We start from the raw sequence: 13293 nt of genomic DNA, 5'->3' as shown, positions 1-13293 counted from the left end.
AATTATTTTCTAAATCCGACTTTGAATGTTTTGCATTTTAAATGGACCAAATGTAATACTTTACTGTATATTAATGAACTCATTTAAAGAAGAAGCATTACAGTAACTCCACAGTTATAATTACTTCATGGCCTCATAAAGATTCATTTCTACACAAACTATGTTTTTTAGAAATCAAAAGCTCAGTTAACTTCTGTAACAGAAATGACTCACAAACATTAACGAAGTAGAACTTCAGGCTATGTAGGAGAACAGAAGGGCATCCAGCTCAAGTAACAAATAAATAAGACAAATTCTAGTTAAATTGGTCTGTTCTTTCTATGCTTACTAAGAAAAACTTGTTGCACTTACCAAAGAGAAAAAAAAACTTAGTTCTGTTATTAGCAGTCCATTATTTACACCATCCAAGTGGCTAGCTTTCCACCCTGTACACAACAGTATGAGCCGACTTAATTCTCCTGTTCACTGAACTCACTGATGTTCTCCTCCCACAGAAACAGCTCTAGAAGGGTGATCTTAAAAATGAAAATAAAAAAATGTAAAAAAAAAAATCACAGCATAGAGCAGTCTGGATTCGTGTTTATTGAAGCCAGTAATTAAAGATGTCCTTATTTTGCCAGCACTAGAAAGCAAGATCCCACATGACTGCATACTGCACCTGGTTAAAGCCATACAACTGGACTAAGGTTTGTCTCATACATTTGCAGTCCTAATTGTAAGTTGGAAAAAAACAAACAAAATAAGCAACCGCCACCCCACCCTGCTCCACCTTCCTTCCCTCCCCCCCAAAGAAACAAACAAAAACCCTTAGTATACAGGACAGTGAACTTTCATTTACAGCATGTATATTGTTAAGTTCATGATGTACAAAGCAGTCACTTTCAATGCAGTTAAATTAAATAAAATACGAAATTCAGTTTAAACAGTTTTTTTTAAATGCCAATAAAAAAAGTGCAAACTTAAAATCAAGCAGCATAACCACAGCATTTTTATGGAGGGCCAATCTTTAAACTTTTATATTTGCTTCAAGTTGAATAATTTCTTTTTTTGTTTTCTTAAACATGAATAGTAGATGCAGTCACCATAATGCATATAAATACAGTCATATAATAGTTTAAACAGTCTACCATACAAGTGTATCTGCAAATAAAATGAAGTTTCACTTGAAAATGTAAAGGCTGTTTGCAATTGGCCTTTGGTTCCAATGCTTGAAGACACCAGAAGAACAACTGTGCAGCTCACCAAAGCTGGCAGACTTCGGCAGCCACAGGATGCTACATTACTTACAACTCTTTTGATAGACTAGGAGCATTCACTTGCAATTAGAAACTGGAAATCTGTTTCTGTTTTGTCAGAAGCATCTTTCTGCAAAGCTATTAAGTTATTATACATTATCAGTTTTGACCAATTTTAGTATATTTAACACTTTTATAAAAGTGGGAAGTACTTCAATTGTAAGTTTTAGCTATATTGCTAGAGAAAGTGCTTTATCAGGTTAGATGGCAAAGATGCAATTTTGGACTGAGGTTTTCAAACTCCATCCCATTACAATTACACATTTTTCCAATTTTCCTGTCATGCCTTTGATGTTTCAGTCTCCAGTCTCAATTCTCAGTGTCAGACAGACAGAGTGTAATTACTTCTGGTGTGGCAACTTGCAACTGGCACCCATTACACCAGGAAGTACATCTACATACCCATCAGCCATCCACAGTCTTAGTCTGTTATCTAGACAACTGTATAACTTTAGGTCATACCCTTTATTTTAAAAAAGTAAAAAAAAAAATTTCAACAAAACTGGCACAAATAACATGATCACGTTAACGGTTGTCAAAGAGGCAAGTAAATACTCTTAGCTTCCTAGATAATGTTTAGACAGACTTACATGAAGAACAGCCTCTTGATGTTACACAGGATTTGAAGTTAACATCCAGTACTGTGTTAGTGGTCAATCTAATTCTGTATATTTAAGTAACAGTATGTATTAGGGAAGTTATATCCAGACATCAGATTTAGTACAACAAGTTTACATCAACAGAAAGTAAACTCTGCGTAATTCAAACTGTGGTTTTTTCCCTTCAGCATTAAGAGCACAGAATACGCTTGGCATTTTTTAATTTAGGGTAGTGTGTACATGTAAAACAAGCATACCGTATATAAAATCAAAAGTGCCATTTCAGTAACCGTAGCAGTTTTGTTTTTTTACAGAAGGATGGTTTTATGTGACCATGGACAGAGCTCCGTCACAGCAACGGGGACAACCACAACCCATCTTTCCAAATGAAATGCTACATTAAAAAAAAAAATACAAAACAAGTTATTGACTATGTTCATCACGTACACATTCGTACTTTTTAGGTTACCTTCAGAACTGGAGTTGGCTGCACCTGCAGCAGATGTGGTTGGAAAAAGGGCCTTGAAAGTTTTTTAAAAACTTCCACAGGTATAAGGCAGGAATCAGCTTTAGCTTGGTAGCTAATATTTAGTTACAAAAAGTAAGCAAAAAACACTGAGAGTGTTCTGTAGCACATTTCATTATGGGAAAATGATACGTCACCAACCATTCTTCATAGGCTAGCCTCTTGGCATAAAAAAGGCAGAAGCTATCAGAAAACAGGACTTAAAATTAAATACAAATTGCCAAACTACAGATTTTAAAATAAAACCAAACAGTGACTGTTTGTACTACAGTGCACAATAAATTCAAGCACCTTCTAAAGACACATCACACGCTGTGCCAGGCACTTGGATCTAAACAAGTTTAAGTTTCTCCCTTTGTCAGCTACACCAGAAAGGGCATCCACACTCTTAGACTTTTTTTTTTCCCTAAACTAAAACAAGATTTATAACAAGAATAAATTCCCATAATGCTTAGTGTTTGGCCTGGAATTCTCCAATATAAAGTAGTCTTTTTTAAAACAGTGTTTATTTACCCTATGCGAAACACAGGATTTAACAACATTGCTCCTCTCCAGTCAATCCAACATTCTTGTTTCTTACTGACTCAAATCTGCTTACCCTTTTAGGGCTCCATCCCCTACATAGGCTTCTTTCACCTAATTAATGTTCTGTTACATCACCCCCACCTTTCCAAGTATTTAATGCATTTGCAAACATACAAGTAGCCAATTCCAATAATTCTGGTAGAGGATTTCATTTCTTTCTTGCCTTACGTGCAGTCAGACGTAGTATTTTAGTAATAATTCTCCATCTTGCTTCACTGTGCTCTTCACAACAGGAAATGCAGCTGCACCTGCTTACCTCGAAAACCAAAAGAATTGCCCTATATAAACTCTAAATGGTTATCTTATACAGAGGGATTTTATATGCAAACTTCCTGAATGTGCACTTTTTACTGGGACAAGGCAATGACATAGTAAGCTCATTTCCCCTGCCCCAAGAAAACTGATAGCATCTGCCATAGCAGAAAATTCCTGGTCTTATCAGATCAATATACATAGTTATTTGGTCATTTACTTATGCATTTTTAAGCGCTATCAAGCTTCATTCTCTGTTGGAGGAGAGCTTGTTACCATAGAGTCTGGCTTGCGAGTCATCCTATCCAATTCCTCTTGAACATTTGTCAAAACTGTTTTTTGTCCTAAAAAGAAAAAGGACAAGGTTAAAGCAGTCTACCTTCCAGAAAATATTTTAACTGATGAGTACATACATTCATAGGATCATCTTTTACGTCAATATATTATTTGCTTCTTATTTCACCACCTACCCAAGAACATAGGGCCTGACTAAATACAAGGTAACATCTACATAAAGCCTGATCTAAGATTTGATTCAACACTAAAAATCAAAATGCTGGAGTTATACAGAACACAAAGCATGAAAGTATCTGCAACATACACTAAAGCAACCGGTATCTTAAAAACAATCACATTTAGAATTTTCTATAAAAATTAACTGTACACAATTCTATTATTAGCATGTATAGCAAGGAGTCTTTCAAATAAAGATTTTAACCACAAGCTCTCCCAAGTATGTAGGACACCTGCTAGAAAAATCACATTTGTTTGGTCACACTTACTCCTGATGTGTTTTAATATTAAACAACTAACTCTTTCATGTCTGTAGATAATGCTTCCCTTAAAAAAGGGGACATGAACTGCGCATTCATTTAATATCTCAGAGCCATCATTTCAAAGGACTTCTTCAATTGAAAACAGACACACTGAAGTATTTCATGGAACAGCATATCATACTTTTTTATATTAGACTCAAAACTTTTTAACAATTCTCCCACTAAACTACAGTTTAATTCCCTCATTCTGAAAATTATAAACCCACAGATGAATTAATCATTAAAATTGGAACAATATATTCTAAAGCTCACAGCGTACAAGCATTTAAGATTAAAAACCTATATTTTTAGACAAAAAAATAGATTATATAACCATGTGCAGCTTCCTTACACAGCCAAAGAATTTAACAAGCATCTGTTTTCCAGTTCAAACGTGTGTGAAATATTAGGTGGATTTTTTCCAGGGTACATGCTGAAAACATTAGGAAGGCAAGATTTGACTGCTGAAGATTTAAGTGTTTTTTTCCAAAGTACAAAGACTAAGTTAAAAGGCTACTTTTAATCACTGCATAGGTTTTAGATTTAAATGCTGATCATAAGCCACAGTATTCTTAATAGCATCTATTCAGAGCATCAGTATTTAAACAATATTTTTTTTTTAATTAAAAAATGTAATACATTTACAATTTGCAATACAAAAAAACTTCCCCTGTAGACTAAGGGCACTCTGATTTAAATAAATATAAACCACTTGAGCAAAAGTAGGTCTAAACAAAAACCATGGTTTTTTTTTAATATATAACGAACCGTATCATTACAGTTGTCTCCTGCAACTACCTCACATCACACGTGAAAAACACTGCCAAACTACTGAACAATACATAGTTTTACACACTCCCCATTACCACTGTCAGAGATGATCACCTTTCAAATGAGAAGAAACAGAAGAGTTGTTATTAAGAAAATTTTAAATTCCCCTCCATCATAAACTAAACTGATATTTGCTTTCAGTTTCCTTAAAAGAATATTGTGAAGCATGGTAGCGGCCTCAGCCAATTAAGTGTGTACTGTACAATCACATGCCTTCTGCTTTCCAGATAAATGAGAGCTGGGAACTCCAGTTCATCTGGAAGGGTGAAGTCAAACCTCAGAAAGTGAAAGTGTCTTGTGAACAGAAATAAATCTTTTGTATCTGTCAATACGTAAGGAAATAAAACGTTCATCACAGAATCCATAATTTGAAGCTTTCTGAAGAGTCAAGGTCTACAACTAGAAAAAGATAGTCCAGCAACATTAAAGCAAATAGGATAACTGAAAAACTGCACAGCATAGAAACAGATAAGATGGATATCTACCCAGCTTAGAGTATTCTCTCAAATAAGACATGGGACAAACCAATCAATCAGGCTGATCAGTACGTTGAAATCCATGATGTCTCTCTGAACCTGTAACATTATCTCAGTTTCAACCACAGGATATTTACAATGTGGGAGAAACAGACAATCTCCTAAAAGATAAATATTTTCAGTGGCAACCTTCTGAAAACTTAGGGCTCTTAAAATAGTTTAGATTAGATACTTAAAATCCTTACAAATATTATTTTAATATATTTATTCACATGGAATGGGCTGCCTTAATTCAGTCTTTCTAACCCCACAAGTCATTTTAAGATACTCTCCTCAACCCTTCCACAAAAGGACAAGTAACCAGCTGCCTTTATAAACTCAACAAGAGCTTTTCAGACATCGTTAAGAGTCCTTCTTACCTGCAAAGTTTAATCATATATTGGTTGAGTATAAGATGTGAGAACATCATCTGACAAGGAACAGGCATATTCTCTCGTGACTGAAAGCCGACAGTTCTGTTCCAAAAGTGTGGGGACGAGTGTGAGCTACCAACTTGATACAGCCAAGAAAAGCCAACTGCAATCTTGTGATCACTCAGGTGAGGGACTTCCACCAAAGAAAGAGAAATGCTGTTGCAGGCACTACAATGAGATGTGTCTGGAGTGCTGCACACAATTCTAATCACTCATGTTCAAGAAAAGATAAGCCAATGACGGCAAGTAATGAAGAAGAAACCAGGCAGAGAAAACAGAGCTCAGCTTTTATCAGAAGGCCAGAAAAGAACTCATCTAATTTAGTCTAATAAAACAAAAAGAGTTAAGAAAGGATGTGTGACTGCTGTCTCTAGATGCTTCATGAGTGAAATAATCTATTTAAATTAGAAGTTAATGCTGACCAAGAAAAAAACAACCACAAAAAACTAGCCATTAGTCATCTCTGAGAACTCCTGAAGGCACATGATGCTCTAGAAGACCGATAGAGGAAAGAGTAAAGCTCATTAAAAACTAGTTAGTTTTTACTCTAGTATTTGTCCATAAAATGCAGTGATGGTTTAGATGTTTGCGAACAGCCTAGCAGTACGATAGCATGGGTCTGTTACCAATAAGCTGTGTCAAGCCAACCAAATTTCTTTCTATGATAGGATAACAGGTCCTGTGGAGAAGGGAGAAGCGGTCGATATCACATCTCACATAACCTTCAGATAAACTAGAGAAAACAGTCTCGACTTTTTTTTTTTTTAAGAATAAACTGCAATTCATAAAATTACCCATTAATTATCCATACTACTAGTCAATATTTAAGAACAGCAATCTACACTGTCCAACTGTTGAAGTTACCAGATATGCAGGCTAGCATTCTCAAAGAAACTACAAAGGATTTTGAACAACAGAATTAGAAGTAAAAAGTTATTTATATAAATTGTCAAAAAAAAACAGAATGCAAAAGAATAATAAAATACTGCCTTTGTAAATATTCAGGTAATTTAATAAAGACTAGAAAACATCCTATTAGGATGCAGAGATTGTATTAAACTGTCTGTATTGCTCTAACAAAGCTTGATTGATAGCATACAGCCAAAAAAATACAACCTCAGTCATGCTGTGATGGCTAAACAGGAACAGAATATAACACAGATTAAGTAATTTCTACTTAAGGCCAACAAAGCCTAGTCTGAAGTGCTGCATTCACATCTGACCACCAAAAGAAAAAGGTCATCTGAACAGACAGTCAAAAGTACATAGCATAACAGTCAGAATTATCAGAGCCATCGATACACTCTATGAGGAAAGGCTGAAAAGTGTATTTCTGCAGTTTGGACAAGAGTCACAGGAAAAGGGCCAATCATGTTCAAATATGCAGAAGAGTGCTCTGAAGAAAGACAGGATATACTCCGTCTCTGCTGAAAAAAGATGAATAGTACTGGAACAGTGATATACTGACTATACAATAGAAAAAATAACTAATAATTTAAGTTCTGGAATAGACTTCCCAGAGAGATTACACTGCAGCTATCTCAAAGGTCTTTTGTTTGGTTGATTTTCATTTATTTTTTCTTGTTCTTTTGTTTTTCAAACATCACTCAGAGACTCCAAAGTTGATTCCACTTTGTGTAAAGAACAGGAATAAAATAGCCTCTAAAAATTATTTCTAGTCTTATTTCTATAAAAACGGCTAAGTTGACATTGCAGTAAGTAATCACACAACACTGAACTGGATGAAGCAGTATTTATGGGGAGAGGGCACTCTATTTTAGGACAGAATTTACTATTTTGTAATGCAGATAAAATTATATAATGTAAATGAAATGGGGATATATAATACAAAAACACCTTTTATTTTTACTTGAATAATAAATAAATTCAATAAGGAGTTCTAATGAGGAGATTTGCAGAATTCACAGCAAATGTCAGAGAAAACACCACCAAAAAAAAAAAAATCAGACCCACAAAATACTGACTTCCCAGAAGTCAAATCCTATCCATTTTGGAGATTACAGTTTATGAAGTGTCATGTAAAACTGTTCCCAGTAAGTAAATAAATTGCTAAACATACACACTTTATTTCAATTCTCTAGAAATAGTTTCAGTTCCAATACACACGCTCCAACTATTCCTCCTGTTCTTTTAATAGCTGTATCGTCAATGTCTGGCATCAAACCTCTTTTTAATCTCCAGTTCAGAATGTTTGGGTCTTACAGTCTCCTCTAACCATTATCAGAAAGTGTGGGTTTAGCCATTAAATTACACATGAAGTCACATATCTAGGATTAGAAGTAGAGCCTCTAGCAATAATTCAGTAGTGAAATAATTCTGAAGTAAGGAAGGCTCTTGAGTGTACAGCATGATGGGAATGCCAGTATTGAAAATGGACAGTAAAGCAATCAGTAAAGAAGGGAATTTCTAAGATTGGCTGGAACAATCATGCACTTTGCAATGCTTAATTGTGTATAGATACTATTCTACTGGTTTGTTTTATTTTCATCTAAAATACTGTGCTTATTAGTAAGTATACAGTGCAGTCATAGGCATATACACAGAACAAATCCATTTGATCAGTAATTAGTTGTGCTGAATCACAAAATAATAAAAAAATTGAGATAACTTCAAGCCGTTGTAATATATAATTCATTTAAATTTGAATGATATAGAGATTTCAATAGTTCAACTGGAAAGTACATTCTAAACCCAATGAAATGCTCTTCTGTCAAATAGTAGTTAAGTGTCAAGATGACAAGGAACTCTAATGTAAAAGATTAGCACCTTCTGAATACAGTCAAGAATCAAATGTTATTTACATCCTAGCAGTACAATTTCACTCAGAGAACTGAGTTATAACAAGTTTAATAGAAGCCCTGAGTCATGAAGTTGCAGTAATATAGTTCTTTAAGAGAACTTCACGTGCACATTTTGGCACTGAGTCATCTGTCAATATCTGCCACCTCACTCATCAGCTTAAAAGATACAAACATTTAGGCCAACACGGGTCAAATAAAATATTTCAAATATGCAGTAACAATTCCAATACCTGATTTCTTGGCTGTACTTTGCACTCCTCCAGCACCAGGACTCCCAGGAGAGCCAGTCTTTTTGCTCAAGAGACTGTTAAAGAAACTAGCCAAGACACCTTCACTTGCAGCATTATCTGAACAAAACAAACACACAAACAAACAAGACAAAACGTTTGCATATTTATATAGTAGTTACTAACGGTGAACTTATTTTTCCCATACAGAGATAATATTTACAAACCGAGAAAATAAACCTCAAATATAGAATAGAATCATAGAATATAATCATGGAATCCTTAGAGTTGGAAGGGACCTCTGAAGGCCATCTAGTCCAACTCCCCTGCAATGTACACCACAGCTAGATCAGGTTGCCCAGGGCCTTATCCAGCCCTACCTTGAAAGTCTCCAGAGATGGGTTATCAATCATATCACTAGGTAACCTGTTCCAGTGCCTCACCACCCTCACTGTAAGATTTTTTCCTTATATCTAATCTAAACCTACCTACCCCTCCCTGAGTTTGAAAATATTTCCCCTTGTTGTATCACCACAGACCCTGCTAAAGAGTCATTCCCCTTCTTCCTGTAGCTCCCTTTTATATACTGAAAGGACACTAGCAGGTCACCTCACTGCCGTCTCTCCTCCAGGCTAAAAAGCCTCAGCTTTTCCTGAAGCCCAGGATACGGTTGGCTTTCTGGGCTGCAAGGGCACATTTCTGGCTCATGTCTAGCCTGCAAACCACCAGTATCCCCAGCTCTTTTTCAGCAGGGCTGTGCTCAATCCTTTCATCCCCCAGCTTGCATTTGTAATGGGGGCTGCCTCAACCCAGGTGCAACGCCTTGCATTTGGATCTACTGAACCTCATGAGGTTCACTTGGGCCCACTGCTCAAGCCTGTCTAGGTCCCTCTGGATGGCACCTCATTCTTTTGGTGTGTCGACTGCACCCCACAGCTTTGTGTCATCCGCAAGCTTGCTGAGGTTGTACTCAACCCCACTGTCAACGTCACTGATGAAGACATTAAAGAGTACTGGCCCCAGCACCAACCCCTGGGGGACACCACTCATCACCATTCCAGACACTGAACCACTGAACACCATCCTCTGGACTTGACTCTACAGCCAGTTCCTCATCCATCATAAAGTCTACCCACCAAATCCGTAACTTTCCAATTCGGAGAGAAGGATGTTGTGGACTACCATGCCAAAGGCCTTACTGAAGTCAAGATAGGTGATATCAGTGGCTCTTCCCTTGTCCACTGATGCAGTGACAATGCATCACGTCTTCTCTTTAGATTATGTCTGAACTTACTGTCAACTAAAGAGATACTTATGGAGCACACAATAACTTATGGAAGATGTAGCCTAGGCAGAAAACCCAATCTATACTGGGGGAAAACCAAAAAGACAACTTTCACACAGAAAAGTTCTATTCCTTACAAACTTTACTTTGTTTTTAAGTTTTGCAATTTTGTATTTTCCTGCACTGAACTATTCAAATGGCTGTATGAACCAGCATGTCAGCAATCTGTGACTTGCTCATGTAAGCAGAAACTGTGGAAAACAGCCAGTAAAGATGTTGCCTGCAACAAAGCTCTGAGATTAAATTACTAACCGGGCTTCAGGAATCCTATCCCCATTATACCTTAACCACTCCTAGAGTGCTGTTGGTTATGTACTGCTTCTTATTTATAGAAATGATCCTACTTCTTATTCCATCCTCACTCCCAGTCTTCTGCCTTGTTCAATTTTAAGACACAAGTTCTTTGCATTCTTTGGCAAAGTCAGAGATAACTGCACATTAATGCTCTTCTGAGCAGAATGCTTTTTTTTTTTTTCCTAAAAGCAGTATTATCTACACATAATTTAAAGATTTTTAAGTCTACTAAAAATAAACTGCATAGAAGTTCTAGAGAAGTCTTTCATACCACACGACTATGCATAAATCAGAACTTGGTTATCTAGCAATGAGACATTGTCCAGAATTGCAGGAATATTTTACCCATCGTAAGTGAATTATGTTCCTTTAGTGAATAATTAAAAATATTTTTAAGAAAAATGTCCTACCTACTTTCTTAGTATATAGAGAGGACAGAAACCATGCAATAATGTGGAGTTCCATCTTGGGAAGAAACAAGTCAGTCAGCAATGTGGAGATACATCTTAGGGTTGAAGGAGGGGAAGAGGTGTAATTTTCGAGTTATTTGAGGTATGAGAGAAAATTACAGTCTTGAGAGGTTTTAGTAGAAGTACAAGTTTCACTGGGGATTCCAGAATAATTCAGTATAAAACTGTGTGGACTTTAAACCAGTCTCCACTCTAATAATCCAACCAATGCATAAAAAATGTACTTAGGCAACGTAAAGAATTAATGTATTTCAACTCTGCCTAACTGCTTGGCAGCAACAGGACTTGAAGTCACATGAATGACAGCATCAAACAAAAAAAAAAACGGAATTGATGCCATAAATTCATTCTTGTTATTAAACTAACACTATACTACTAGTGAATTATTTCCAAGATCTTTCTTTTTTAGGAATGTTTTTTTCCTAAGGGAAACAACACAAAAAATAGTAAGGTGCTTATTCATACTTTTGATATTTGGATCTGGTTTCTTAACTGATGTTATTGGTGAGGCACTAGGTACATTGGCGGGACCGGCTCTGCCTTGAGTTCTTGGAGATCCTGCAGGTCCTCTTGCAGGAGATTCCTTAAAAAAAAAAAAAGGAAAAAAATAAAGAAATCAGCATCACACAGATTAGAGAATAAATTAAATGAATTGGTCACATAAACTAAATGTAACATTAAAAAAAATAACTTTCATATTGGCACTGTATTCTATACACCAGAGGGAATAAATAAACAAATAAAGTCAACATGGGTTATTTTGGGTCTGTGCCTCTACTAAGAGAAAGAATGAATCAGTGTATGAAATTTTCAGTTCAATTATCATCAGATATTTCTGTTTCCACAGCTAGTCAGTAGTTCATTTTTAAGTAATGTTAAAATATTATCAAATATTTTGTAATTTTCTGAAGTGTGAAACGATTATCTATTTCACATTTATAACATGAACAACTTAGAACCTCTCTCTTTTCCCTAGAAACAAAACACCTCCTACTCTTCTCTTGGATCTACTTACTGATGCTCTTGTAGGCGTTGCTGGCTGTTTGGCAAGGAATGACTGCAAAAACAGCATATTAAGAATGTTAAATATAGTCCAGGAATATAACAAAGGAATAAAATAGAGTGAAGCTCACTAACTATTAGTTTATTTAATCATTCAGTTTTCTTCTATTTATAGACTTCCTCTTCAATATTGATATACGTCCAAGCTTTACCACTAGGAGACAGCTAAAACAAATACATTTCCTTCAGTCCTTTGTCTTATGCAGACATTTCAGAACCACAAATCAGAACCAGACACTCAGGTCTCTGCAACCTTTATGATACTTACAATCAACTACACAGAAAACTATTATTAGTTTTCTTTTAAATAACAGAGCAGTTCTTATAAACAAAGGAAAATAAGCATGGGTAAATTTGACACCTTGAAGTCTTTCAAGCCTCTATGGTGTAAGAAAATGGCAATGTACTTATATTTTTACAGATCAACCTATGTTATGTTGTGAAATTTCAAATTATCTTATTCTTCTCCTTTAGAATGTTTTTTTGGTTTTGTTTTCAGCATATTTTCTTTTCAGTTTACCAAGACAAGTGGCCACATTCTCTACTCTTATGTGTAAAAATACATGCAAGTCTTAGCTCACAATCACATTTGAAGTTGCAAAGCTGAGAAGTCGTTATCTTGTAAAGCCAATGAGGAATGGAAAACTAGAGGCAAGTAACAGTGGAGAGCTTAAAGTGAAGTCTTACAACGTAAGGCTTTGGTTTTTTTACCTGCTGTTTCATAAGAAATACTTGCTCATCTTCTGCTGCCAGCTCTTTATCATGGACTAACTGTTGAAAAAAAAAAAAATACTTAATTAAAAAGAGAAATTGACTTCAACTTTTTTTTTTTTGGCTTGGTGGTCAATAGCAAAGAAAAGCAGACAAAAGTTTAGCACTGTTACTTAAAAATTTAACTTCTTTCACACACACAAAAGAAACTGTGATTAAAAAATATTTTATGTGAATGAAGTAGCCTAGCAAGGAATTCCCCCCAAAAGAAGAGTACTTGATAAGGAGTCATATTTGTCTTTTTAAGTTTAGTTTTCAATCTCATCAGTACCATTCAAATATCTGTTTTATTATCTTACTCTGTAAAACCTCAGATTCAATCCCACAGCTCCCAAAACCATTACACTGACCCTTCATCAATTTTAACAGCTGATGCAATCGCAAGATGGGTTAGCACTAATGTCAGTGATACAGTAATACACTTTCTTCCTTACCAAGGTCTGTTTTTTT

General features: G+C 35.6%; 1 protein-coding gene across 4 annotated transcripts in view; it reads right to left on the bottom strand.

Annotated features, from left to right (window-relative positions):
* Window positions 1–561: 561 nt before the first annotated feature.
* Window positions 562–13293, bottom strand: part of DYNC1LI2 (dynein cytoplasmic 1 light intermediate chain 2) — a 28275-nt gene continuing 15543 nt past the window's right edge. The window contains exons 9-14 of one of the 4 annotated variants that reach the window (XM_015292500.4): window positions 12784–12843; window positions 12026–12067; window positions 11476–11593; window positions 8905–9021; window positions 3534–3601; window positions 562–2288 (exon numbers count right to left, since the gene is read on the bottom strand). In XM_015292500.4, the coding sequence (XP_015147986.2) occupies window positions 2244–2288; window positions 3534–3601; window positions 8905–9021; window positions 11476–11593; window positions 12026–12067; window positions 12784–12843 (450 nt within the window). In that variant the 3' untranslated portion in view covers window positions 562–2243. Of the gene's footprint in view, window positions 3602–5797; window positions 6532–8904; window positions 9022–10652; window positions 10739–11475; window positions 11594–12025; window positions 12068–12783; window positions 12844–13293 lie in introns of those variants that run through there. The other 3 variants (NM_001030573.2, XM_040707085.2, XM_040707086.2) reach the window with 3 other exon arrangements.

This window comes from Gallus gallus, chromosome 11, assembly GCF_016699485.2.
Source record: "Gallus gallus isolate bGalGal1 chromosome 11, bGalGal1.mat.broiler.GRCg7b, whole genome shotgun sequence".
In the NCBI taxonomy this organism is placed as follows: domain Eukaryota; kingdom Metazoa; phylum Chordata; class Aves; order Galliformes; family Phasianidae; genus Gallus; species Gallus gallus.
This window is presented reverse-complemented; position numbering and strand designations above follow the sequence as displayed.